Source organism: Eublepharis macularius, chromosome 12 (assembly GCF_028583425.1).
Source record: "Eublepharis macularius isolate TG4126 chromosome 12, MPM_Emac_v1.0, whole genome shotgun sequence".
NCBI classification, from domain to species: Eukaryota; Metazoa; Chordata; class Lepidosauria; order Squamata; family Eublepharidae; genus Eublepharis; species Eublepharis macularius.
The window spans coordinates 37607482-37634269 of NC_072801.1; the positions used below are offsets into that span (position 1 = coordinate 37607482).

Genomic DNA, 26788 nt, shown 5'->3' on the forward strand with positions numbered 1-26788 from the left:
ATTGGAAGGGGAAGGGTGACAAATTAAATGACTTTAAAAAATGAAAGCCACAAAGGATTTCCTCCTAAGCCAACAGCAAGCCTCCATTTGGAAACCAAGAGCTTCCTCACAGTTCAGCTAAGCTTGGCTTTCCTGGTTCATCATCAAGACCAACAGCTTGAACTGGGACCAACCTTTATCCCACTCACACAGCCTAGTCAATATTCTGCTCATACACATAAAGGCACTTGCAAAAGGCAAACTTTGCATGCAACCTTGAGAGGAGGAATGTCATCTGTAGTGAAAACCCTTTCTCTCCCCCATGTCATTAGCCAATCTGATCCAAATAAAGCCTCCTCCTCCAACCCAAAAATGGCAATTAGACAGACAGCAACCGCAAGCAAAGCCTGTCATAGTCATCTCCATGTCTCACTACTGTGCAACACCCTCACCCCCAACCATAGAGGGCGGACCTTTCTGTTTTAGAGCAATGTACTCTACCTTTGTCACCCCTTTCTTCATTATGGTACGTCATGCCTCAGACCATTGTTGGTTGCCTTTTTGGTTTGCATTGCTTTCCGTTTCTGTATTGCATTGTTTACCAGACGTCTTTGCTATCTGCCTGAATTCGTATTTCGTAATCTGCCGAGTTGCCGCAAGAAATAAATGCAACAACAACAAAATGAGGCACCATCAGCCATTAGAGAAGTTGACAAAGGAGGTGCAAGGGCATCTTTAGATGTGTTTGAGAGAGAGCAGGGTAGGGCCAAGGGTGCCATTAAAAAAGGCCCCACATATTTCCTGCTCTGGGATTTGTTCTGTTGGATGTGGCTGGAGGCAGAGGGCAGCCTCACCCACTTTCAGAAAACTCTGCCCGGATTGCATGATGCAATTTTTAGGCTGGAGCCTTTGATGTATGCTTGAAACTTCCTAATCCCCAATTGCAACCTTCCCCCATTTTCCTACTTGTAAATGCTTCCCGCTAGGAACAACCTGGTCCTTCAGCCCATAGCAGAAAGAGTCCAAAAGAAGGATGATCCTCTCACCCTCTTTAACTATCTTGCACAGAGCTCCTGGTTCTGGAGCATGAGTTGGGCTCTAATTACAAATTCCAGGCAAATGACTTTCATAGCAATACAAAAAAAATTATCCTAACGCTAACGGAAGGATTAGTAGAAAGGCCTATTACTCATACATGCCATGAAAGAGACTTGATGTTTATCCCTCATTCACAAATCCTGGCATTTCCAAAGATCAACAGGGGCTTGAGGACAGTTACAGCAAATCCAGACGTGGAATGGAGACTACAAGACAGCCAGATTTGTTGATGTATATTCACATGGTCTGCATTTTCTCCCTGCATATTTTCACCTCCAACACCAAAAATGTTCACTTTGTGGCTCTAACCACAAGAACTAGCAAAAGCCAGGCTTGCTAGAGCTGAAACAGAGCTTTACCACAACACCTCAGATCCTTCCTGCCCAAGCCCATTGTTTTAAGATCAGAAAAGTAAACTCACCCATGTGAGTTCTACATGAGAAGCTGAATTCTGCAATATATACATTTGTATATATTGCAGGTCACCAAGTCATGGAACCCATGAACAGATGAAGTTGCCTTCCACTGTCAGACCATTTGTCTATCAAGGGCAGTATTGCCTTATCTGACTGGCAGTGGCTCTCACAGAGGTCTTCCACAAATCCCCAGGATCTGATCTTTTCACTTAGCGATGTCAGGGACTGGACCTGGGACCTTCTGCATACAAAGCAGATGCCCAATCACTGAGCCACGATCCCTTTCTAAATGAAGTTGTCTCATATTAGGTCAGCCCACTGGGTCTATCAAAGTTGGCCTTGTTTGCTATGACTGGCAGCGGTTCTTCATGGTCTCAAGCAGTGATCTTTCACATCACCTACAACTGATCCTTTTTAGCTGGAGAAGCTGGGGATTGAACTTGGGACTTTCTGTTTGCCAAGCAGATGCTCCACCTTTGAGCCACCATGGCTCGTCCCATAGAGATGAGCAAAGTTAGACCTGGCACTGAAGGTTCCCAGGAGTCCTTTGATTTCACCAGGCACTGCCTACTTTCAATGGCTATGCTAAGAACTTGCTGAGATTCTTGGGGGTGCTGAATTTTGTGCCCAACATGAAATTCAATGCCCACGCAGTGTAATCATGAAATTATGGTACTTATCTCTGTGTTTCACTTGAATTAATTTGCCATGTAAACTTCCGGGAGGTAGCAAAAAGGATTTTTCAGTATTTATTTTTAAAAATATATATATCAACAAAAGCAGCAAAAAGCCAAGAAAAATAATGCAAAACTATACACAGAAAGATGAGGATAGAAAAGCATGTTGGAATTATATTTATCATGTTTGCTTTGTGAAATTCAGTCCTCAGGGAAAATTAGCTTCTGTTACAGAACACAGGAGAACAAACATGTTTCCATAGCTTTCTCTTTATGAAGATTTCTGCAAAGTTTTTGGAAAATACAAAGGAAACATCACCTTAAAAACCTGTCATGTAACTTGTTTACTTAGCAATGTAGATCCTTTCAGGGTTTTTTTCACTCCCCCAGAATGGATGGGGAAAACCCCAGATTTTTCTCCCAACAATCAAAGACAAACCTCAGGAAAAGCATCCACAAAATTAGGACAACACTTTTGGATGACAGTCAGTAGTGCCACTAGATGAAGGAAAATATCCCATGATCCTTAGCAACACTTAAAAGTGGCAGCTATGGTGCCATTTAAGCAGCTGGTGGAGGTACTTTCAAGACGCATTCAAGTCCAGCTCAGCAATCTTCTCCCATTGCTGCAACCTGGGCTGCTTCTGTGGTGTTTGTGCACAGCTCAAGGAAGCATTGTGGCAGCTTTTGGAGAAGATCCAGGTTCTCTGCTATCCCACTGCCGTGATTACACTCTCAGGATTCACCCGTGCCTGCAACAGGGCCCCTTCATGATGCTCACAAGGCAGCAATGGCTTTGGCAGCCACCCTGCGGCCCAGAGGCAAGCTGAGGTCTGTGATGGCTAGTACAATTTTGGGACTGGACATGGTGGATGCTTTCACCAACTCTGAGACCTGATCAGTGGGGAAAAGGAAGAGAAAAAGGTCAAGGGAACATCTGACCAACAGATGCTAGCAGGAAAAGCTCTACGAAAGCAGGTATGTTAAACAACACATTTACCTCCATGGCAAAGAGGCAATCCAGAGAGACCAGCTATTTGTAGTGCCCATTCAGAGATAACAATAAAGCCTGTAACTTGTGCGGTTGTAGGCCTCATTTCTTACCCTCTTCCAGAGTCTCATGGCTGACCAAGAAAATGTGGTAGCCACAGGAAAGGGAATGTTGGACTTACCTAGGGTTTGTTTTTCTGATAATAGAGAAAAAGCGAAGGATTCTGGGCTTCTCAGTTTAAAAAAAAAATGCCTAAGATGGTGGTGAATGAGTTTTATACAATTACACATTGTTTGGAGAAAATGGACAGGCAGAACTTTTTCTCCCTCTTCCAGGACACCCAATGAAATTGATGGGAAACAGATTCCAGACAGAATTTAAAAAAAGTGTTTTGCAATCCACTTTTAGGATCAAACAAATGAAATACAAACAGAAACGATGGGTTTAACATATAGGTTGACTGTTATACCCACGTGGAAGGTGAGGGTTTTAGGAGAAATGTACATCATTTAGCTTTCGATACCAACATCATTTGCAGATACACAATAAAAGCTTTAGAGGGACAAAAAAGCTGCAATTAATTAAATTCCCTTTATACAATTTAGTCCCCCTTAATGCCCCCTGAAAAACTAGTGACAATTCCCCTCCCCAGAGTGCTGTTAAATTTACAAAAAGGTCGCCTATCTGCAAGGGAAAGTCTGAAGGCCCCAATGGATACATCTGGGAGCTGTAATATGAAGGAGCCGTCTCACTCCTCAGAGTTTTATTAAATTGACACCAGTTCTTCCACAATATAGTAAGCATTGGGGGGGGGGAAGGTAAAGGTAAAGGTAGTCCCCTGTGCAAGCACCGAGTCATTACTGACCCACAGGGGGACGTTGCATCACAACGTTTTCTTGGCAGACTTTTTGTTACAAGGTGGTTTGCCTTTGCCTTCCCCAGTCATCTACACTTTACCCCCAGGAAACTGGGTACTCATTTTACCGACCTCAGAAGGATGGAAAGCTGAGTCAACCTTGAGCCGGCTACCTCCGGGATCAAACTCAGGTTGTGAGCAGAGCTTGGGCTGCAGTACTGCAGCTTACCACTCTACGCCACAGGGCTCTTAAAGAAGCAGTCGGGCAGGCACACCTGTAGCCTTTTTTTAAAAAAGCACTAACAATCATCCCAGCATTTGGTCTGTTTTGACCTCAAATGTGAGGGCAACACACCCACAACAATTTCTCACATCTGAAGGGGAAAAAAGTACCTGAGTTACTTAACCCTCTATGATTTTCTTCGGTACTTGCATTTCCTGCCAACAGACGCCCTCCGGTGGCAGGAAACTGTAAGGGCGGAGGAGCAAAAAGCATCTTCCATGTTTTTTTTTGTTTTTACATCCTCACCCACTTTCTAACTGCAACTACAGGGGCTGCATTATCCAGAGGAAGAACAGTGTTTAAGAAAAGGGTCTCTTGAATCCTTCTCCCCCCATCCCTCATCATTTTCCCTTGAGCTCCTTTTGCTCCAGCCACACTGAAAGGGTTTCTAAGAGAAAGCCAGGTCCCTGGAGGAAGACTTAAGAAGCCGCAGAAGGAACTACAGAAGCAGGGGAATTAACTCACCATAGTGAAAGGCATAAATTGCAGGATACTACCACGGCTTCCCTGCTCCAAGCTGTCCACACACTCTTCCATGAACCACTGGACAAACTGGGTGTGTGTTCCAGCTGTCTTTGCGCCCAAGATGGAGGAGATCAGCAGGAAGAGGTTAGCTGAAGTACAGGCAAGGGAAGGACGTAAGCAAAGCCCTGCCCCCACAGCAGAAAACTGTTTCAGACAATTTAACAAAAACAAAAATGTTGCGTTTCTATAGCAGTTCTGAGCATTCAGAGAACTGCACATATGTTACCTTGCTATAATCCTTCCAGTGATGTTGCAAGGTTGTTGTTATCCCCATATCGCAAGGTGGGGGGCTAAAGCCAAAAGGGAATGTCTTATCTAAGGCCCTATAGTGAGTTCAGGGCAGGAGAGGAAATTTAAATTGGGGGCTTGCTGAATCACAGCTCATTCTCTTAACTACAATACTAAGTCAACTCTCCCTCCATCATCGTAGCATTACACTGTTAAACAGCAGATGGGGCAGGATAGGAGAAAATTTTGTAAGTTCTTGGCAGCCAGCAAAGAATTTTGTAGGAGTCAGTATGGATGGCAAGAAAGGTTGGGTATAAATATTGAAATTAATAAATGAAAAATAAATTAGTGTTATAACATACATTTCTAGCCAACAAAGACAAGCAGCCCCCATTTAATTTTGTCTATTTCTAGTGGAATTTTGAGACTCCGATCAGGGTCACATTCATGATTCAAACTGGCTGGTAAAGGTTGTAAACTCAGCAGTCCTTATAAGCTGATACTGATCATTTGCCCAAAATGAGAGCCCTGCCTAAAAACCACATGCTATCCTAACACAAATGCAGCTCCACCGGAAAGGATGTCATACAGCAACAGAACCACAACGGTCTCCGGGGATAACAGATAACAATTACAATAAGTAAATTTAATCCTTATACAAAGTGCTAAGTGCTAAATATGTGCGATATTAGTCAAATAAACCAACAGTATATAGACAATTTACAAATTATCATATACAAGCCACTAAGTGGTCATATTACAGGAAACAGTCCATACAAATTTCCATAATGAATAGTTTGCAGATACTCCAGTGAAACTGGTGAAAGAGTACTAGATTCCGTTTGTTCTTTGTTCTTTCTTCTACACAATTATGTGCAAATTCTCATTCAACAAAATATAGACCAGGTGACCTTCCTCGTTCCGCTTATGAAACGGACAAGCACAAGGGCTGAAGAACACAAAAGCTGATTATAACTTCCAATGTACAGCCGACAGGTATATTGCCAGCATCATTCTCAATTCCCGTTTCGTGTTGCCACTTGTTCATCGGCCATATTAAATCATGTAAACCATCGGTCACGCAAAGTGTAGTTGCTCAACACCAGAATCTGCTCAGATGGAAACAAACATGCCTCTAAGGGTTCCAGTGACTTTTAAAGACAGAATGGCAAACCTCTGTATGTTGAGAGAGACTCTTCATTATTTAAAATTCCAGGAACAAACTGAAGCAATTCATGAACTAATTTCACAGTAGAACACTTGGTAACCAAGAAATCAAACAAAAGCTCGACATAATTTGGGCCTGGGTTGAAAAGTTCTGTCAGGCCTGCTTCAGATTTTGTTCTAGAACTTTCTCTGTGGCCTCACTAGAATTGAATGGCTTACCTAACACTCTGTTCAGAGGGTCTCTCATGCTGACTGTGTGGAGCTGCGAGGCAGACAGTGAACTGCTCATGGTCCGGTCTGCTGAAGAAAGAGAAAATATCCCAGTCTGAGAGACAATTAAATTGGCTGGGGCTCAGTAAAGTTCTTTGAGAGACCCAATACGGCAAGAGGGGTATGGCCAAACCTATGACTGTGGCCTGCCACCTTAAATGTTTGACAACATCATTCTTCATTAAGGATGTAAAAATGGTAACAACATTTGAATATTTTTGCAACTCAACATACAGCCTCTCAGTAATCCTTAAAACAACCCTGTATGGAAAGTAAAGAAAGAAAAAATATCCCCTTATTGTGGAGCAGAAGGAAAGGGGAAGGGGGAGACAAAGACAGTGCCGGCTGAGGCAGAAAGAACTGTGGCTTGCTTCAAGGGTTACCATGTTCATGAATGGAGGTGAAATTTGAACTGGGGCATTCCCTGCTCTCACCTTAGCCACAGAGCTCTACCCATTTTAGCAGGATTTAAGTCCAGTGGTGCCTTAGAGTCCAACAAGATTTTCAAGGTACAAGCTTTGGAGACTCAAAGCTCCCTTCTTCAGGTTTCTAGAAAATTTTGTTGGTCTCTAAAGTGCCACTGGACTCAAATCCTGCTGTTCTACTACAGACCAAAATGCAACCTACTTGAAACTACTCATTTTTTATTTGTCCTTGGCTTGGTTTCCACTTTAGCCCCAACTTTAATTCAGCAAAAAGCAGCCCAGAAATTGACACCCAACTAAGCAAGCATCTTTAAAAGGCTGCTTCCTCCCTTCTTCCTCTCACCCATCCACATTTTCTCCCACCTGCTGGTTTTTCTCCCCTCTATGCTCTTCCTGCACTACCACCACCATGATGTAAGTCCAGCCATACGGTTCCCAAAAAAGACAGCTGGAGTAATCACACAGGGATCTTCCAGAGCCAGGAAAAGTGCGCCAGAGAATATAGTTCTCCTGTTCTCAAAACTGGCTTGACTTGCCCCCCCACCTCAAGCCTTAAGCAAGACTTCAACAGGTGACCTGACAGGTATGTATCAAGAGAGGAGCCCAGACCCTGGGCAACACAGTCAAGGACACTGCAGAGAGACCAGCCACTCCACCCACAGCATCCTTCTGCCAATAAGGAACAAGAACATCTCAACTAGCAGTAGAGATGCATACTTGGTACTAATCTGTAAGTCCAGCCAGCCACTGTATTCTGTTGCCCCCTGCCCTGCAGCCTCCTTTCACCAATAAGCTGGGGTGGGACAGGGCTTCTTGGTCAGAAATTCACATGGCTTGGCTATACTAACCATTTTACTGCTTATAATTTAATAGCCCAGCCTTGGTTGCTGGATTTTGGGCAAGATTGGACTAAATGGTTTTATGAAATCCTACTCCTATTACATTGCTTATCAGACGGCTTTTCCTACTGACTGCAGGGACTTACATTGTGTAACCTGCCTTGAGTCTTACTGACAAAGGCAGAGTATAAATAATGTAACTAAACAGTTTTCTGTCTCCGTAAGTTCTACAACAGAATAAAATGTACTGACTCCAGGAATTATGCCTTGATTCTTAAGTTGCCGTTCTGTCAATCTCAAAACTAGCATAAAGGCAACAGCAGTGAAAACTAAGTAAATAACAAATAAAAATACACTTAAGGCAATGTAACAAAGCTAGTTGTTTAGTCTATAAACCTTGTTAAAGCAATAGTATAGTCTGCATGTCTTATTTGGGCATCAAAGAATTATATTTCATAACCTGAGGAAAACTGGCTGCTTATGTTTACAAATTGATAAACAGTATATCTGATGCACAATGAAAGAATCTCCCATTCTTAAAGTGCGAGTGCTTGTCAATTTACGTCTATCACAATAAATATCACAGTCTCATATAATTAGTGAACATATCCCTGAAAGTGCCAGAGCCTCTTACAATCTATATAGATCCAGATCTATACAGATCTATATAGAGTATGCAGTAAGCAATTCTACATAATTCATAAGCAATAAACTACATTCATAAACACATCCATGTTTCAATATTCTGCCAAAATGTGTGGATATTTATGAAGTCAACAGAGAAGGTCCAAAGCTGTTCCGTAAATTCCTTTGTCACTCTGCAATGAGTGCACATAGCGGACAGAAGTTAACAGGAACCCTGAAGAACCCCCTGACAAAGCTAATGCGAAACGCATAGGAGTCACTTTATAATTAAAGAATTCTTCCTTTTGCACCAGCTGCTGTTCCTTCTTCATTTTGCCTTGATGCAGCCCCCCCCCCCCCGCTTCTTCATTCTATCACAGCAACAGTAATTCTACTGGCGGAAGAGAAGGGAAGGGTGGATGTTGCTGACCATCCCCCATACTGCAGACCCACCTGCCCCCCCCACCTTTTCCTCGAGAGCATCTACTAATTCACGCAAGGAGAACTGGGGGGTGGGGGGGCGGCAACGAAAGCTGCAATGGGAAGAGTGAGGCAGGAGAATCGCCTTCCTCTAGCACAACTCTGCTTGTGCAACTTCGGATCCAAGGCTTAGGGTTCAATGATCACACTGATTCACAGTTAGATCAAGGCAGAAGATGTTGGGATTTTGGGACTGTTGTAAATCATCAAACTGTTGCAACAGAAGAGGAAATGGTCCCTGCCAACTCATCCACTAAGACAGAAGGAATCAGGATGGAAGAAAAGTCCCAAATGTCATTGCTACTGAGGGAGGAAGGAGAAAAATGAAACTACAAAGGATAATGAAATATGGGGAAACCAAACCTTAAAAACAATGGGTAGACATGCAAATGGAAAGATCTCTGAATCACTGGATGGGAATCCGAGGTGATAAACAGCGATGCTCCCTGTTCCCATAAACAACTGGTCATCTGTTTATCACTAAGCCCTACTGCCACAGTTCCTGCTCACACCTCCACTCACATCTCCAGGTTGACAACCAGGGTGAGGGTGGAAAGAGGCATCCCTGCTTGCTTTTCACCCGAATCTGCCAACTGCCAACCCCTATCATAAAAATTTTCTGCTGTGGCAACATGCCAGAAAGCAGCATGTTCAGTGTGGCCATTTTGGCCCTTGGAAGGGAATTTGAGAGTCAAAATACATGTAACATTTTTTACAGCAGGGAGTTCGTCTGCAAGCACCCTCACCAAATTCAGCACAAATATTACTTTTCCTCTCCCAGGGCATGCTCTGGAAGGGGGGAACAACCCTCCTTTTCAAGTCTGCATGACAGTTTACAGTTTGAACCATGGAAAACCACATTTGACACAAAAATTAACCATTTAATTATCACAACGATGGCATGGTGGGGGTAAAAACAGGCTGGAGACTGTGTCGCATGTCCAAACCACAAACTATGAATAAATGAAAGTGTGAGTCATCAGTCTCCAAACAGAAAGGGTTTATCATAACTTATTTGCTTATTCACTTGAAGGCAGGCCAGAGTGTAGTAACCTTGTTTGACACTGAGAGATCTCTGTCTTTCGGTGCTACACCTCTGAAGATGCCAGTCACAGCTGCTGGCAAAACGTCAGGAACTACAATGCCAAGACCACGGCGATACAGCCCGGAAAATCCACAACAACCATCATCCTCCGGCCGTGAAAACCTTCGACAATATATGTAGTAGCCTTATTTTTACTAAAATTTCCAATGATTTTAATACGTATAAATTTCATTCTTAAACTTCTCAGAAAGCAGGATAAGTTATTTTTGCACTTTTTAAAAAGGGAAAAGTAAAGGGAACTTTATCAGGACCAGAACTCAGGAGGACACCCCCCCCCCCCCCGCTAAGACTAGCCAACTTCTTCCAGGGGACTTGTTGGGGCCCATCTTAATTCCAGGAAAAGTTCCTCACCATGATTCCACTTACTGGGGCTGGACAGGATACTGGTATCTTCCTCATTGGAGCTGAGCAGGCGCATGAGTTTGGAGGGCTGAGTATCATCCAATGGGAAGAGACTGATGTAATCCTGCAGAAGGGACCAAAATGAAAGCAAGAGCCAACTGGCAACTACGAATACTCACAAGACAAGCATTCTGTGCCCGATTGTGTTAGTCACATACGGGCTTGCATCAAACACAGGGACCCTCTCTTAAAGAGGATTCATGTACTCAATTTCCCTACTGACCTTCTTAAAAATGGAAGTTGAGAGTGGCTAGGAGAAGTGGCTAGAAAACAGGGGAGGACACGAGAGAACTTGCATCCTGTAGCAAGTGACAGTCCAAGCTGAGAGTGATCAGAAAGCCTCCAAAAGTGCTATGTGTAGTCTGAGATAATGCACTGGCATGTGTATCATTTTTAAATAATTGCAACTTTGGATTTAAAAAATGGTTTCTGGTCCATTGGCTTGACAATAAGATGCCTTGTAAAATCTCAGAAACAAGACAGAGGGGCACCGACTATTGTCCCTCTTTATGATTCTCTGAAGCAGAACAAAACGATAATTATGGCAAACGGGGCAGAGGCTGTGGCTCAGTGGCAGAGCATATGCTTTGCATGCAGAAGACCCCAGGTTTAATCCCTGGCATCCATTGAAAAGGATTAGATGGTAGGCGATGTGAAAGGCCTCAATCTGGGACACTGGAGAGCTGCTGCCAGTCAGAAAAGACCCAGGGCCTGTTTCAGCATCAAAGACCTTCACTTAGGAAGGGGCCATGGCTCAGTGGTAAAGCATCTGCTTGACAAGCAGAGAATCCCAAATTCAATCCCTATCATCTGCTGCCACTGCCAGTCACAGTAGACGATACTGACCTGGATGGACCAATAGGCTGACTCAGAGCTAAGCTACAAGAGACAAATTACACGAGGAGGAGCACGTGAAGGGAGTTGCAATGTTATCCGGGAAGGTGAGTTTTAAAAGAGATCGGCTTTGTCAATTTCCCCTCTCTACAAAGCCAGGAAGATCACTGGTCAGGTTTGTTTATTTCCTCTTTGCCTCTTAGAAGGGGAGGTGAAACTGACAGAGCCTTCCAGAGGCAAAGAGGAAATTAACAAACCCTCTGAGCAAGGATCTCCCTGGCTCTGTAGAGAGGGGAAATTGACAAAGCCTTCTGATATCTTTTAAAACTCAGCTTCCCGGCTAACATTGCGACTCCCTTCACGTGCTCCTCCTCGTGTAATTCGTCTCTTGTAGCTTGGCTCTCAGAAGAAGGCAGCTTGTGTGTTTAATCAATCCAATCTGCCCCAGTATTTCTGTGGGGCACCTGAATGGGAATAAGAGCCTACCTCAATATCTTCTCTGTGTCTCTTGCGCTGCCAGGCAGAGGCCTGTCCTTTGTTGTGGGAGCAGTAAGAACTGGAGGCGCACCACACAGACAGCCTAGAGGATGCAAGGAAGGCACATCAGACCGAAGTGATGACAAGAGATCGTCTAGTGTGGACCTCCTCTCCTTTATCCCAACAAATCCCTTGCCAGCCCCCCTTACCTGAAAAGTGGGGAATGCAGGATTGGCAGGCAGGGGGCCCCAATCCATGTTCCTCACACACATGCTCTGAAAACCCTGATGATGTCTCTTGCAGCTAAAAGTGGAGCTTGTGAGGTCTCAGTGGGGCCAAATCGGCCCAAACATACCATTTTTGCAAGCCTAGCAAGGCCGGGGGGGGGGGGAGGGATCCCCCACCCCCACCAGGGGTCTGGCTTCCCTAGGGCTGGTCCATACATACAGTAGAAAGAGATGGCAGAATGGGCCATCTCACTTCAGACTGTAGGTAGGATAATATTTCTATTGTTCCCCAAATAAAAACACCCTGTGTAATGTTTTGCATGTAAATAAGCTTTTGTATTCTATTTTTGCTGGTTAATGGGTTTTAAATATTTGTTATTATGTGTTTAAATGCAGACCTCTGAGGAAAGGAGGAGGAGGGCTGGATGGATAAGTGAAGTCTGTTGTGACTGGACAGTTCCTGTACCCTAAGTGTGGAGTGAACTGAAGTTTTAGTCAGAGTGCTGAGAGAAAAGCGATGATTCTGTCTAAGCCAGGCAAACTTTGGAAGCCTGTGTGTAAAGTGGTTACTCTATCTAGACCAGGCAAGCTGTGTGGAAAAGCCTGTGTGAATCTATGTCAATGTGGATGAGAGGTGGGTTTATGCTCTTAGTGAAAATCTGTGTGGAAAATAGCCTTTGTGAGTGCATCTGTCACGACCATCCCAATTGTTTAAGATATCCAGATGCCTCCTAACCCCTAAATCTGAACCTTTACAGTCCCAGGAACAGACAATTAACTGCGAGGCCTTTGCTAAGTTTTTTGCTGATAAAATAGCATGAATACGCTCTGATCTAGATGCTAGCTGCAATGCAAGTGAGATAGAAGAAATGACAAATACACCATCCAGCTTACATTTGGACTGCTTTGAACCAATCACTATGACAGATCTTGATGTCTATGAAAACTACTACTTGTGCACTCGATCCCTGCCCATCCTGGCTGTTAACCTCAAGTAAGGACCACATAAGTGAGCCACTGAGGTCTATCGTAAATCAATTGCTAACTCAGGGCAGCTTTCCCCAACAGCTCAAACAGGTGTTTATTCGTCCGCTACTTAAAAAAACATCCCTAGACAAAAACGATGTGGCCAATTATCACCCAGTCTCTAATCTGCCCTTTCTGGGCAAAGTGATTGAGAGAGCAGTAGCTGGCCAACTCCAGACCTTCTTGGATAACTCTAGCACTCTGGACCCTTTCCAATCAGGCTTCAGACCAGGGCATAGGACAGAGATAGCACTAGTAGCATTAGTGGATGATCTCCGTCTGAATATAGACAAAGGCCATACCTCCTTACTGCTTCTATTGGATCTGTCTGCAGCCATTGATACAGTAGACCATGCAATCCTGTTGAGGCGTTTAGAAACAGAAGTGGGCATCAAGGATGTGCCCTGGACTGGTTTAAATTGTTTCTTTTGGAGTGGACTCAAAGGGTTGCCGTAGGAGATGAGCTATCTCCAGAATGGGAACTATCTTGTGGGGTTCTGCAGGGTGCAATCTTATCTTCCACATTATTCAACCTCTATGTAAAGCCTTTAGGAGAACTCATTCGCAGCTATGGAGTTGGATGTCATCAATATGCAGATGACACCCAACTCTATATCTCGCTATCCAGGTCCCCACAGGATGCAGTGGAAATCTGAGATCGCTGCCTGACAGCCATAGTGAAATGGTTGAAAAACAACAAATTGAAACTGAACCCAGACAAGACTGAAGTGATGCTTGTTGGGAAGGCAGAGTTCTTGAAGGATATTGTACTCCCCACTTTCAATGGAGTTCATCTGACCCTTGCAGACGCAGTTAAGAGCCTAGGGGTTATACTGGATCCAGCATTATTACTAGAAAAACAAGTTAAGGCAGAAGCAAAAAATGCTTTCTACAACCTCACTCTAGTCTGGAAGATGGCGTCTTATCTCGACACTGCTGACCTGGCCACTTGGATCCATGCTATGGTAACATCAAGGCTTGACTAGTGTAATGCTCTATACATGGGCCTCCCATCTAAGTTAACTAGGAGGCTCCAATTAGTGCAAAATGCTGCAGCTCGATTGTTATCAGGAGCGAGCAGGAACATGAACATCACTCCCATCCTACAGTCGCACCACTGGCTACCCATAATTTACCGTGCTCAGTTCAAGGTATGTTATTACATACAAAGTTCTTCACGGCTTTGGTCCAGCATACCTATGGGACCGCCTCCCTCCCTATGTTCCGCCATGGCAGCTTCGCTCATCTGAACAGGGTCTCCTGCAAGTCCCAGGCTGCACACGGGTGAAGTCAGCAGCAGCCTGTACAAGGGCTCTCTGTGGTGGCCCCTATCCTGTGGAATGGCTTGCCTGAGGAAGTCAGAAGGGCCCCCACTCTCCTGGCTTTCCGTAAATGATGCAAAACCGAACTATTCAAAAAGGCTTTTTACTCAAATAGGAGGGCTGTATTGTAGGGATGGGGTCTCAGATGCTTTACTAACGAGTTGGGGATCATAGACTTCATCACTATTTTTGCCTTATATATTATCTGCTGCTTTAAATATGTACTCCTATGTACAACCAGCGCTCCATGTTGTCTAATGTTAGTCCTAGAATTGACTATGTTTTGCTACTCTGTCTTGCTAATGCTATGTCTTTTAAACTTGTATCTATTTACCTCATGGTATTGTATTGAAATGTACCCGATGCTGATTGTATTAACCTCATACTGTGTAATGCGCCTTGAGTCTCAGTGAGAAAGGCGGACTATACATGATGTAAATAAATAAATAAATAAAACAACTATTTATGAAACCACTAAGTTTATGAACCTATTCTGAAAACAAAACCCTTTATCAATCCTCTGCAACTATCACATAAATAAATTCTACTTCTGGTTAAGCAAAACACCTATTTCATCTGAAATAAAGGAACCTTTTTATCTCACAGTCATCCCCATGTGCTGACCATTCTATCATATTATCATCTATAACTAAGCCTCCTTGTAATACCAGTTGATTGAAGGCAAAAGCCTTTGGTGGCAGTGAAAACCTTTTGTGAACACTGAAGGAGTCAGGGAGGCACCAATATACAGGTTACACAATGAGGGTGTTAAGAGGTGGGATTCAAACCCCAAAGGGAAGGTGTTCTTACGGTAAAAAAAAACCTAGGTAGAGAACAACTGAAGTTCTATGCATGTGGAGAAAAAAAGGAGTGTTGATTGTGACCAGAGGCCTCCTGAAGTAAAATTTAAAGTAATGTAAGGAGCTGCAATAAACGTTCAAAGATGGTTTAAATCAAAAACCTTACACCCCGCAAATAAAAAAAGAATAGCACATCAGAACGAAAGAAGCTTCTTCACACTGCATCTGATCTCCAATTACAGGGTATTATTAATACACACGAACTTTGAAAACACGTAACCCTGTCCCTGCGCTGTGAAGTGGTACGATCCTTTCTGCCAACTCACTGTGCTGCACCCGTAGCCCAGGACTGAACTGTATTAGGTGGAAATGAGAACATCACAAACGCTCTGAGGAGAATACTCGGAACAACTCTTTAGCTCTAACCAGCAACTGTATTCTGTTGCCCCTAGTACAGATTAAGCCCCATTGATCTCAGTGGGACTTACTTCTGAGTCAATAGGCTTAAAATTACACAGTGATGTTTCCAGAAGACTTAGGCCTCATTCCTACAGAGATGATAAACCTACATTTGAGGGCTCACACAAGCAAATGCTCCTCCATACACAGCAATCTACGAAGGAAGCTAACAGGCCAGGGGAAAGGATCCTGGTCCAGCCTTCTGCTTCTCACACTAGGTTTTTATATGTAGAAAGGAACAGTTTTGTATGTGGAGCGTTCAATCATATGGGCCCTCGTCTGCAGTATGACATAACCCAGACACAAGTTTAATGCCCCTCAGTGAGCTCTTGACTAAAAGATATCACAATGAGAGTGGATGATGAGGAAAGCATATTTCTGGGTTCTACTGATAGCTCTAGAGGGAAGCTGGGTTAAAGGTTTACAGAGATGGCACGAGAGCCACAACAGCCACACAGCAGCTGAGAAATGCCACCTCTTTTTCACTGATGGTCGAAACAGGGATTCTTCTAAATGACGGCAGTGACTGTAAACATGTAGCCTTAAAGGCAAGGAGGCAACCGACCCCCAGGACTCCATTTCTAGGAGGATGTGGCAGTTGGGGAGTGAAAGAAAGAAAGGACTCCGGGGCTATATTCCCAAATGCTGCCACTGGGGAATCCTGGTCACTTTTTACACTCTTATATCTTGCTGGATTCTCTTCCCTCCCTCCCTCCCTCCCTCCCTCCCCCTCTCACCTGTCAACTCTTCAGCCCTCAACAGAATGCTTCCTTTTGAAAGAGGGGAACAAGTTTCTATCTTTCATGGTGTGACAGCAAGTTTCCTGGGGAAAGCAGGAGGCACAGACACAATTTCTGGTGAGGAGGGGGACAGGGCTTCAGTGCTCTGAACCCCCACAATTTCTCCCTTCCCATTGGGAAGAAACAAAAAGATTATGCAAAAATAAGGAGGAAAAATGTGCCAATGTGCTTCATTTACAGTGTCAGGATCAGCTTCTTAGATAGAGAATTTGGGCTTCTGCATCTCTCTCTTACTTGGCAAGGGCCTTGCCTGGAGGGTCCATTAGCATATGCCACTTAGAGGAGTCTGTCAGCAGATTGGGCAGGATGTGTCCCAGGAGGGTGAGTGTCAGCTGTTGCATGTCAAGACAGAAGATGGAGTACAACAACTCTACAGCCCGCACAGCATGCTCTTTCCGTGTCTCCTTTAGCAGCTCCTAAGATTAACAGAAGCAACATGACAGAGATGGATTGGTTAGTATCCATTCCCTCTTGTTTAACATTGCAGGGGCTGATCTATTCTAAGGAGGCTATGGTACAATAACGGTGTGTGCAAAACTCAAAACAGATCTCCTTCCCCAGTGGTGCGACAGTGTTTGCAGGACTGAGACTTCCCTACCCACAGGAAGAAAAGCAATGCATGGTCAAATGTAAGCGAAAAGACATTCCTATTGTGAGAAAGAAGGAAGGAGAGAGACCCAGATGTATAACTGAGCCATGTGTGCGCCACCATCTTGCAGATCAAAAGACGGAGGCTTGCACAGGTTCCTTCAATCTACAACAGTCATGGTACCAAAATGATGGAATTCCTCCCCAGTGAGATGTCGCTTCCTCTCAATTGTTGTTTTCTGCCAATGGATGAAGACTTCTCTGTTTTGTCAGGCGTACCTTTACTCACCCTCCGTCCTGTTTGTTTTTAATTGTCAGTTTTATATACATGTCCTGTTTTTTAAAAGTTGATTTTAAAAATTTATTTAGTTACATGATTTTCATCCCACTTTTGCCCCTCATAGGACCACTGAAGGGGCTAACATATTAAAATAATTTAAAGCTTCATCTTAGAAACCATTAAAATCAGTACACAAACACATCATTAAAAAAACTTAAAACAAGAGCTTAAAATAAATACAAAAGATTAAAACAGCAGTTAAGACATTGGGGAGGGAGGAGGAATCACTGAGGGAATGCCAAGCATATCAAAAAAGTCTTCATCTACTGGCAGAAGGTGGCAACAGGGGACAGGTGAGAGCGTTCCAGAGCTGAGGTGCCACTTCTGAGAAGGCCCTCTCTCCCAACGTGCCACCCACCTAGTCTTAGAAGGCAGGGGCATCCAAAGCAAGGCCTCTGAAGATGACTGCAGTGGTCAGGTGGGAGCCAGTGGTCCTTTGGGCATGTTGGTCCCAAACCATTTTAAATATTTTTAATCTCTTTAACTGTTCACCACTTTGAGGGCCCTAATTGGGTGGAAAGGCAGGGCACAGATGTTGTAAATAAATAAATACAGCATGCAACTGCAGAGGACCCAAGGCAGTCTTCTCTCGTCACTCCCACCTTCTAGAATATGTTGGGTTTGGGGGGGGGGCAGCGTTAGAAACCAGAGTCAGCAAAAATGGACGTTTCTGTGAGTACTCAATCATGCCTGCAAATCTGACGTTTGATCATTAGTTGGTATAATTTAACATAATTTTATTATTATTTTACTGAGGCATTATACAGTTTAGAGTATTTATAAACATTATAAATTTAAATAAACACACAACTGGCCTTTCTGCACAACTAGAGCAGCTGCTGGTTTTAAAAAAATGCAAACCTTGTTACACACGTTAAGAAAAAAATCCAGACATGTAGGCTGACATGTTTGTGAGCACGTTAGGGGAATCCACTGTGATGGGCAGTTTCTGCAGTACGGTATAAAAAGCATGCGTTATGAGAAGCAGGCGGTTTGCACAGCAGCTGTGCAGCCAGAACTTCCAGGGTGGTCTCAGGCAGGCCTCCTGTCTCTCTCTCTCTCTCCTACCTTCTCCTCTTCCCCACCATCGCTGGTGGTAATACAAGGGTAAACAGAAGTCCAATCCTCTTTAAAGAACAGTTGGCGAGGATTACAGGAAAGCACCTCCTCCCACCCCGCCCGACTTTCCCGTACCTTGACAAGGTTGTTGCAGAACCAGTAGACGCCACCCATGTGCAGGAGGGTGTCAAAGATGTGGATGGACCGGCTGTCTACCCAGCCTTTTTCCAACACCTTGGAGAAGACGCCTGTCAGCACTTCCTTGATGGGTTTCTTAGCAGGAAGGAGGTTCCAGTAAGGCATGGTGTCCACCCCGGTGGACGGGAACTTGACCTGAGCCGCTGTCTGTTGTAACACATCAGCACACATATGTTCAAGGATGGAGCTCATGATCACCACTCTGGCAGATGGAAGAGGAGGAAGAGAAAAATAAGGCTGTCACCAGACTTACCCATTTCTCAAGGTTGGGGTGTGACTGCTGCCAAGATTCCACTGGCCCCAAATTCCCAGAAGTCCCTGCAGAAAAGAAGCAGGAAGAGGTTCCTGGGACAGGCCATGGAGGTTGGCAGCGATCCAAGTAGCTCCAACTGTGCCTCATTTCTAGATGAAACTGACGGGGGTGGGGGGGTGGGGGAGTTTATAGGGCAGAGTGGAGGAAAGGACAACCGCTCAAGTCCTGCTCAACTGAGCCCCGGCTGCATTGTGTAATGAACCTTCCCAAACAACTGGCCTCTAAAGCCCAGAGATTTTCCATCTCTTTTTCAGGTTAGCCATTGTTGTGACTGTCACACCAATGAGCAGCATGTGGACAGGAAACTACAAACCAGCACAGAACAGAAACTCGATACCATGCAATGCAGGGTTTGTATCTCTGGACTTGTCCACTTCTCAAGGCTTATTTGACTGCTGTCACGATGACACCAGAGCCCCAAACTCCCAGCAGTACCCCCCTTCCTCCTGCAAAAGGAAGGAAGATTCCTCGTTTAAATCCTTTGCTACAGCCTGGAAGGACTGCGCTGTTCCAGCCACTCACCGTTCGCTGTAGAACTGCAGGGTGTTCTCCCCAAAGAGGGGAGTGGCCAGTTGCCGAATCATCTGCAGTGACTTCTCCCGCTCGTCCAAGCCTAGCATGCGAACGTGGGCCACCAGCCAGGCCACGGCACACACGGCCATACTGCACACCTTCCCCTTGATATTGTCTGTGATTTTCTTGGTACGCAAGGAGGGGGAGATAGGAGAGAAAGGAGAGAAAGGAGAGAGTAGCTTAACATAAAAGGGGTATGCTGTGAAACTCAAAATGGAAAGTTAAACTGGGTCAGGTGAGACTTTTTACAGCATACACCCTGCTCTCTGCTCGCCCTGGTCTAAAATGTGAGGGCTGAGCTGGGGTCACTGCCATGTTTTGCATAAAAGACCTCATACTCTTCTTCTACGTAACCCATACTTGCAAAGCCACCCTTGGCAGAACTTCCATGCTCACATCCTGCATCTTCTCAAACACTTCCATGTAAACATCAGTTCACACAGCTGCATTAAGCGCCTCTCTTAAAACAAGCTGGCCCCTTTATCTCGGCTTGTACCCAGATTCACAGGGGCAACCCCAGGTCAGAGATGCACTATCATATTCTGCCATGATACCTGCAACCTTACTCTCTTGCCCCTTTTCACCTCTCAGACCTCAACACTCCAGCCAGAACTTGGCAATCAAAATCGGTCACCTCTTTGACTGGATTCCTATCGCTTCCTCCATCTAATGCAAACTCTGTGCTTGAGCCTTTTACCCTCTTCTTCCTTTTTGTGCTCTAACAAAATCTCACCTGCATCTTTTGCTCCTTCAGCTGTACCACCTTGAACAGGTTTCCTTATTAGCACTCCGCCCATTCTGCTATGCTACCTCTCACACCAGGCACTTATTCCCCAACACTTCAGCTCTCTCTCCCATCCTCCCCAGATCAACACTCATAAAACTCAGCAGAATTAAGGCCCAAGTACAGGGAAGTTGCATTTATTTGCACTGAACACTTGTTTCTCTTTTCTCTGCTGTGTCTCCCAATTGTAAGGTCAAGGCTTGTATTTTTGGTTATGCTACTTTGCAGAGCATGTTGGGCCTTAGAAGTAAACCCGCACACTGAGTCTCCAAACTTGGAAGATATCCAGTTGGATTATTCTGAAGATCTCTGAGCTTGGTCTGTTTTAGGACCAGTTATGAGGAACAAGAACCTCAATGAATGAGAAGCCACCTGACCGCCTGCTCTCAGGAGCCCAGAGACATGGCAAGGGCCAGCAAAGACTATAAACCACCGATCTGGCTGAGTTTCCTGGCCTTGTAACTGATGCCACAAGGATAGCGTAATTGATTATTTGAGGAGGATACATTCAAAGAACTGCATGGCAATGCAAAGTCAACTTTATAATGAACTCAACAGCCTGGCAAGCAGCTGGGCTGGGGGCTGAGAAGTGGGATGACCAATTAAGAGGGGGCTATTTTTTTTTTAAAGATAGACAAAAAAGAGAGCTTTTATTGAAGATGCCAGTCATATTTAACCCCCTATCCCCCCTTCAAGAAAGTAATGGGATCATAAATTTTGATAATTGGATCAGCAAGAAAAAAAAATGAGTCAGAGTAGGAGGGACCACCTGTGATCGGTGGTAAAGATTACAAAAGAACAGAGCAGACTTTCCCTTCTCAAGGGAAACACTTAGACTTTCCCTTCTCAAGTCGTCAAACTTTACTCCTCCTTCAGTCAAGCTCTTTTCTGCCTCTCCTGCCCCTTTTCTACCATTCTGCCACTTTCTGGCTCTGCCGCTTTCTCACTATATTTTCTTTGCCAAGTGTTGCTGTCTTTTTCCCCTTCTTGCCTTAAACCCCATCTACGGACTCCTCTAGAAGGCTTCCATTTTCTGTTTGTTCTCAGCCTTTTAAAGGGACTTGGCAATTGAGGGACATTTGATCCACTAGCAGCGGTTATATTTTTAACTGAATGGCTTCTATTCTTGCTTCTTCTTCCCAGCACACCAGGATGCAATCCGATATTCTGTGCCCACTGAAGTGCCCACTTGCAGGCACGTCGGTCTTCACACCACGGCTTGAAAGATGAGTTTTTCTCCTCCCCCCACCCTTTCCTGAACATTCAGCCTGAGGAGGAGTTCTGGAGAACCCAAAAGCTTGCACAAGCTGTTACGTTACTTTGATTGATCTTGATGAAAGGCATGACATGGATTCGAGTTTTGGATTTGACTATGCACCAATGCTGCTACCAATGTTCTTTGCAGAGATGCAAGGGAACTTGGAAGGCTCAAGTTTTGTTTAGCTTTTAACTAGATGGACTGGAAGGGGATTTGGATGGTAGGCAACTGGACAGCTTAGAGTTATGGAACCATTTTTCTATTTGCTTCTCTTTGCTCTCTCTTTGTTTTCCCACAGTCCATGGGCCGTATCTGTCTTCTTTCACGTATTATGTTTTGTTCCCAATGCTCATTTGCCTAGGGATTTTGTCCTAGCTTCTTTGCCTGAAATGCATTAGAAGTTTGTGCATTGTTCCACTTGCTTGCATTTTTGGGCCGGATCATTTTATTTTACCACATGGGCCTAATAAATTGCTTTCATTTATTTTAGTCAAACGATTGAGTCTGTCTATGTCCCTTATTGGTCAGTATTCACCAACTGGGACCAATTAGGACCCAGATTTTCAAGTATTTTTATGTGCAGGGAAAGTCTGCATGTGGCAGGGGGACTACTCAAACATGAATTTCAGCCCACCTGGTCTAAAACGGCACAGCTCTGCATTAAGTTGCATCTCACAATCTGCCTAATTAAGTGATGGTGCATTGCCACGGTTTACAAGAGGATGATGCTCTACAGCATTACCTGGACCGATTCAAAGGTGAGAACGCCATTCTCCCAGGCATTCAGAATCTCCAAGATGGCAGCAGAGATGCTCAAACAGGCTTCTTGCCACTTCATCTGTCTGCAGGTTGGGGTGGGCAGGCAAGCAAACAAAAAGGAGGGGAGGAAGGTCAGAAATACAGGAGAGCTTTAAAGCAGTTTCATCCACTTAAGCCCTTCTTGGGCCAGGGCAATGAGCAACGTACAGGAATGGAGGAGTCAGCACGTCTGTATGTATATGGCAAGGACAAAGCTCAGCACATGGCACCTTAGACTCTCACTTTTCACTTTTTTTTTACATCAAATACATAGTTTCATGTCCTCAAAGTGGTGAAATCTCTTGAGACTGAGGGTGAACAAGACCTCTAGTGAACAGGCTCTTTGCCTCCCCCTGTAGCCAGAGAGCTAGTTTGATGTAGTGGTTAAGAGCTCAGAACTCTAATCTGGAGAACCGGGTTTGATTCTCCACTCCTCCACTTGAAGCCAGCTGGGTGACCTGGGGTCAGTCACAGCTTCTAGGAACTCTCTCAGCCCCACCCACCTCCCAGGGTGATTATTGTTGTGGGGATAATAACAACATACTTTGTAAACTGCTCTGAGTGGGCATTAAGTGGTCCTGAAGGGCGGTATATAAATCTAATGTTGTTATTATTAGCCACACAAACTCACCAGACTATTCCCAAAGAGGACAAATACACAAGAATGCACAATGCATACCCCATTGCAGATTCCTGGCACATAACTCCATTCCCATCAAGAGAGCTCTGCCCATAAGTGGGGAGGGGTAAGGAAGCCACAGGACCTGGACAGAAGCTATAGAGGAGTGTGTACAGGGCACACAGAAATGCTACACAGAAGTGCAAACCCTTGCAGGCACCACCTGCCATGCTTTGGACTATTAGGACTACAGACAATAGGCTTAGAACCCAACTTCTGTAGCACACTGAAAAAGAAAGCAAGGAAAATCTTCATGTCATGCAAGCAGAGAACTTGGATCTTTGATTTGTTGGCCTTAACCAGTCAACCATCAGTATGGATCACCTTAAGACATCCAAGTATCCATTATACTATGTAATCCGCCTTGAGTCTCAGTGAGAAAGGCGGAATATAAATAACATAAATAAAAAATAAATAAATACATTTTCTTTTCAAAACAGAGCACCAACACAACCACTTACACTAACTTCATTTCAGAGGAGTTGTTGAGCAAAGCAACGAGTGACTCCACCTTGGTGGAATCAGGCCGAAAGCAAGGATGATCGGGATTGAGGATCTTGCCTTCTTCCGGCATGCAGGTCTGCATCCAAGTTTCAAAGAAAGGTACTTCCCCAGGCGGACCTGTTTCCCAAACAATCACCTGAAAGACGAGATGGACAGGATGCAAACACATGCAAAGGAAAGAGTTCCCTCTAGTGGCAAGCTTGGGTAGTAGCAAAATAATCTAAGAAGTGCGCTTAAAAGGAAATCCCTAAATTCAAAAAGCTCAAGAGACATGTAAAATAGTCTAGATCTGGAAAGGGGGGGAAAAAGAGTCTGGAAACCCAGGGCTGCACCCCAGTCTACAAATCTTAGGTGCAAAAAATCTGACAATCATGCTATCTGTTGGTATCTTGATCTGAAAGGCTATTATTGCACTGCTTTTAATTGCTTTTAATGGTATTACGCTTATAATTGCATTGCTACAGCGTTGTACCTCACTGCAAGTTGTCTGCTTGGAGAAATGACTCCTAAAATATGTAATACTGGAAATATGGTAGACAGAAAAGGAAAAAGGAAACACGGGGGGTCATTCCTTCAGGTAGCATTTTTTAAGTCTGCAAAGCACTGTGGGCCAGTTGCTAGATTGGAATGTTTTATTTGCTGGCCGGCCTGCCAATGTAAATCATACGGGGAACAAATGGCCAGAGAGATGCGCTTTTTTATAGAACCTGCTGATAGTATACATCAATAGAAACGCTAGGGAAGGTACAGCTCTGATCAGAGATAAAATTGTCTATTTTTATGGTTAACTGGAAACCTCTTATTGACTTTCTGCACGAGACGAGGAGAAATGAACTAACGATCTGTGGCTTTGATTTTTAAGAAGATAAATTTGGGGAAAATAAATAGAAGGGGGTAGTACTGAAAAGGTAAATTTTGGAGATATTAAAATTAAAAGTATGTTTGTTAAACTATGATAGGTGTAGAGAAAAATGGAAAATGAAACGTATTGTTTTTCTTTGTTATTTTCAATTTTTGTTCTTTTTCTCTCTTTGTATTCTTTTTTCCTTTCCCTTTGTCTTCTATATCTTTGCCCTTTTACTGGGCTTTTAATCTTATTAATAAAATAAAAATTCAAATTAAAAAAAAAGCCAAGGAAGCACATTTTCTCCCTCTGTTTGACATCCACTGAGAGGATCATCAAGATAGCAATGTGGGGTCCTCCTGAACAGTGGAGATTGGACTCCTTTTTACCAAAGGCCAGGCCCCTCCTTTTCCAGTCACCTGACTCTGATGATGTCACAAGGCAGTGATGTGACTGCCATGGGTATCTCTGAGAACTGGCACGACAGCTTCCCTTCTTCAGTGAACAACTTAACATATTCCTAGAATTTGGGAAAGGTGAAACTGCTAGCTAAACGCAACAGGTTCTGAACTGTCGTGAAATCTGGCACCTCGCCTCTTAGCAGTTACCAACTGAATTTACAGCAACTCCACCTTCTCGGAGGCAGAAAGGAGAACATTTACCTCACCTTTTGAGACCTGTGGACTAAATCAGAGTTGGGTAAAGGTAGGCCTGGCACCTGTGATGCAAGATCCTAATGTATTCCATTCTGGTGCAAATAATTTTGAAAATGGTTTTCCATTTCCAAACCAGGAAACAACAGGAAAAGGGCGCCCTAGATTTCAATACAACCCCACCATGCAAAACTACCTTGCCCAGGCTCCCCAGATACCCTACCTCAGAGCCATAGGTCTGAGCGACGTGACACAACATGAGGAAGGAGATGTCAAAGAGAAGCGCTCTGACTGAAGCGGCTTTTGCTAGATGGGACGAGAAGATAACCAGACCAAAAAGAACAGAAAATCCAATCAGTTCATATAACAGGGAGAAAGGGGTGGGTATTTTCTTACTACCATTAATATTTTTAGCTTTTTATTTTTTGAATTTGAAATCATAATAGAACAGAAGTCCCTGAAAAGGATAAAAAAGAACAGCAACTCTTTTACAAAGAGAATGGGCTGGATCGAGTGCAGTGGGCACAAGGACTAACGTCAAGGTCCCATGATTTTCGTGACTTCCCCCTTTTCTGTGAAAGCAAGGCTGCTGCACAGGGGGGAAAGTGAGAAAGTCACGCTTCATGAGTGGAAATCCTTGTGCCCATGTAAACACTGAACTGGATCCAATCCATGGGCCTTGTGCCTTATTACAAAGATGGAAAACAAGACCCTTACAACTACATTCTTGTCAACAGTAGCCTGCATTATCATATGCTATGCTAAATTTTTACATACGCAACACAATAAAACTATCTTTTGGTTTTTATTTCAATATATAGATTGCTTTATGTCATTTCACTGCTTCTTCATATGACAGAAAGAGGAACCGTTTCTCTAATATAATAACAATAATAACATTCGATTTATATACTGCCCTTCAGGACAACTTAACGCCCACTCAGAGCAGTTTACAAAGTATTTTATTATCATCACCAAAACAAAACATCCTGTGTCAGAGTATCAATGAGATTTTCTGTACTTTTCATTTGTGTTGAAATCTTGTCCATTACTACCATTAATAAGGCAAAAAGTGCTTTGGAGGCAAAAAGTGCTTTGGAAGGCAAAAAGTGCTTTGCAACTTCTTATTGCATTCAACTTCTCAACAGTACAAGGCAAACGGTGGCCAGAGCTGAATATATTTCACACTGGTGCCTGAATATAAAGTGTACTTTGCTATTCACAGACCCAGAAGTCAGCCTTGGACATCTCAGGAGTTGCACTTAATATGCCCCTAGCTGCCAAGTAAAAAAAAATTAATTCCTTGCAAGTATTTACTTAAAGCAATACAGCAAAAATGGAGAAGAAAATGCAAGAAAAAATAGCACTTTGTCAATGGCGCTCTATATTTTAGCCTCACTAACCTCTTATTGGTATAAATTACGCAAATTAACTAGATTTGTACCCATCAGCTTCCTATACATCAGGGACAAGGCAGGAGCAATGCTGAAAATCTGAAGATCCTGCCCCAGTACCCATTACGGATCCTGATCAGCCCCACTTGTGAGCTATTTGGAATCTGACTGGGAGCTTTTGTGGATGAATGCACGCTAGCCATTTTAAAGCAGTCCTTTCCTGCATACATTTAGAAAAGCAGACAGCAGCACTATACACAGGTGCGCACAAAAATTCAGCTGGTTGCTTTTTCGGTTTTTTTTTTTAATTTGAAAAATTGTTGTGTGTTTCTGATGAAAAGCTGATTAAAAATGTATGCATTTTTAATGCGAATGAAGAAGGAAAATGACGGGGCAAAAGGTTGTAAGATTAAATGGGCACAAAACCTGGGATATGAGATTTAGGGCTGTGTGCTGGAAAAAAAATTCAGGTTTCCTGCTTCAGGTTTACCCG

General features: G+C 43.9%; 1 protein-coding gene across 4 annotated transcripts in view; it reads right to left on the reverse strand.

Moving 5' to 3' along the window:
• Positions 1-2318: 2318 nt before the first annotated feature.
• The window catches only part of MED24 (mediator complex subunit 24), a 64821-nt gene continuing 40351 nt past the window's right edge, over positions 2319-26788 (reverse strand). The window contains exons 16-26 of one of the 4 annotated variants that reach the window (XM_054994906.1): positions 25125-25207; positions 23362-23540; positions 22166-22265; positions 19331-19506; positions 18433-18697; positions 16545-16726; positions 11686-11779; positions 10330-10429; positions 6440-6517; positions 4766-4914; positions 2319-3064 (exon numbers count right to left, since the gene is read on the reverse strand). In XM_054994906.1, coding sequence (XP_054850881.1) covers positions 2948-3064; positions 4766-4914; positions 6440-6517; positions 10330-10429; positions 11686-11779; positions 16545-16726; positions 18433-18697; positions 19331-19506; positions 22166-22265; positions 23362-23540; positions 25125-25207 — 1523 coding nt within the window. In that variant the 3' untranslated portion in view covers positions 2319-2947. Of the gene's footprint in view, positions 3065-4765; positions 4915-6439; positions 6521-10314; positions 10430-11685; positions 11780-16544; positions 16727-18432; positions 18698-19330; positions 19507-22165; positions 22266-23361; positions 23541-25124; positions 25208-26788 lie in introns of all 4 variants that reach the window. The other 3 variants (XM_054994905.1, XM_054994904.1, XM_054994903.1) reach the window with 3 other exon arrangements.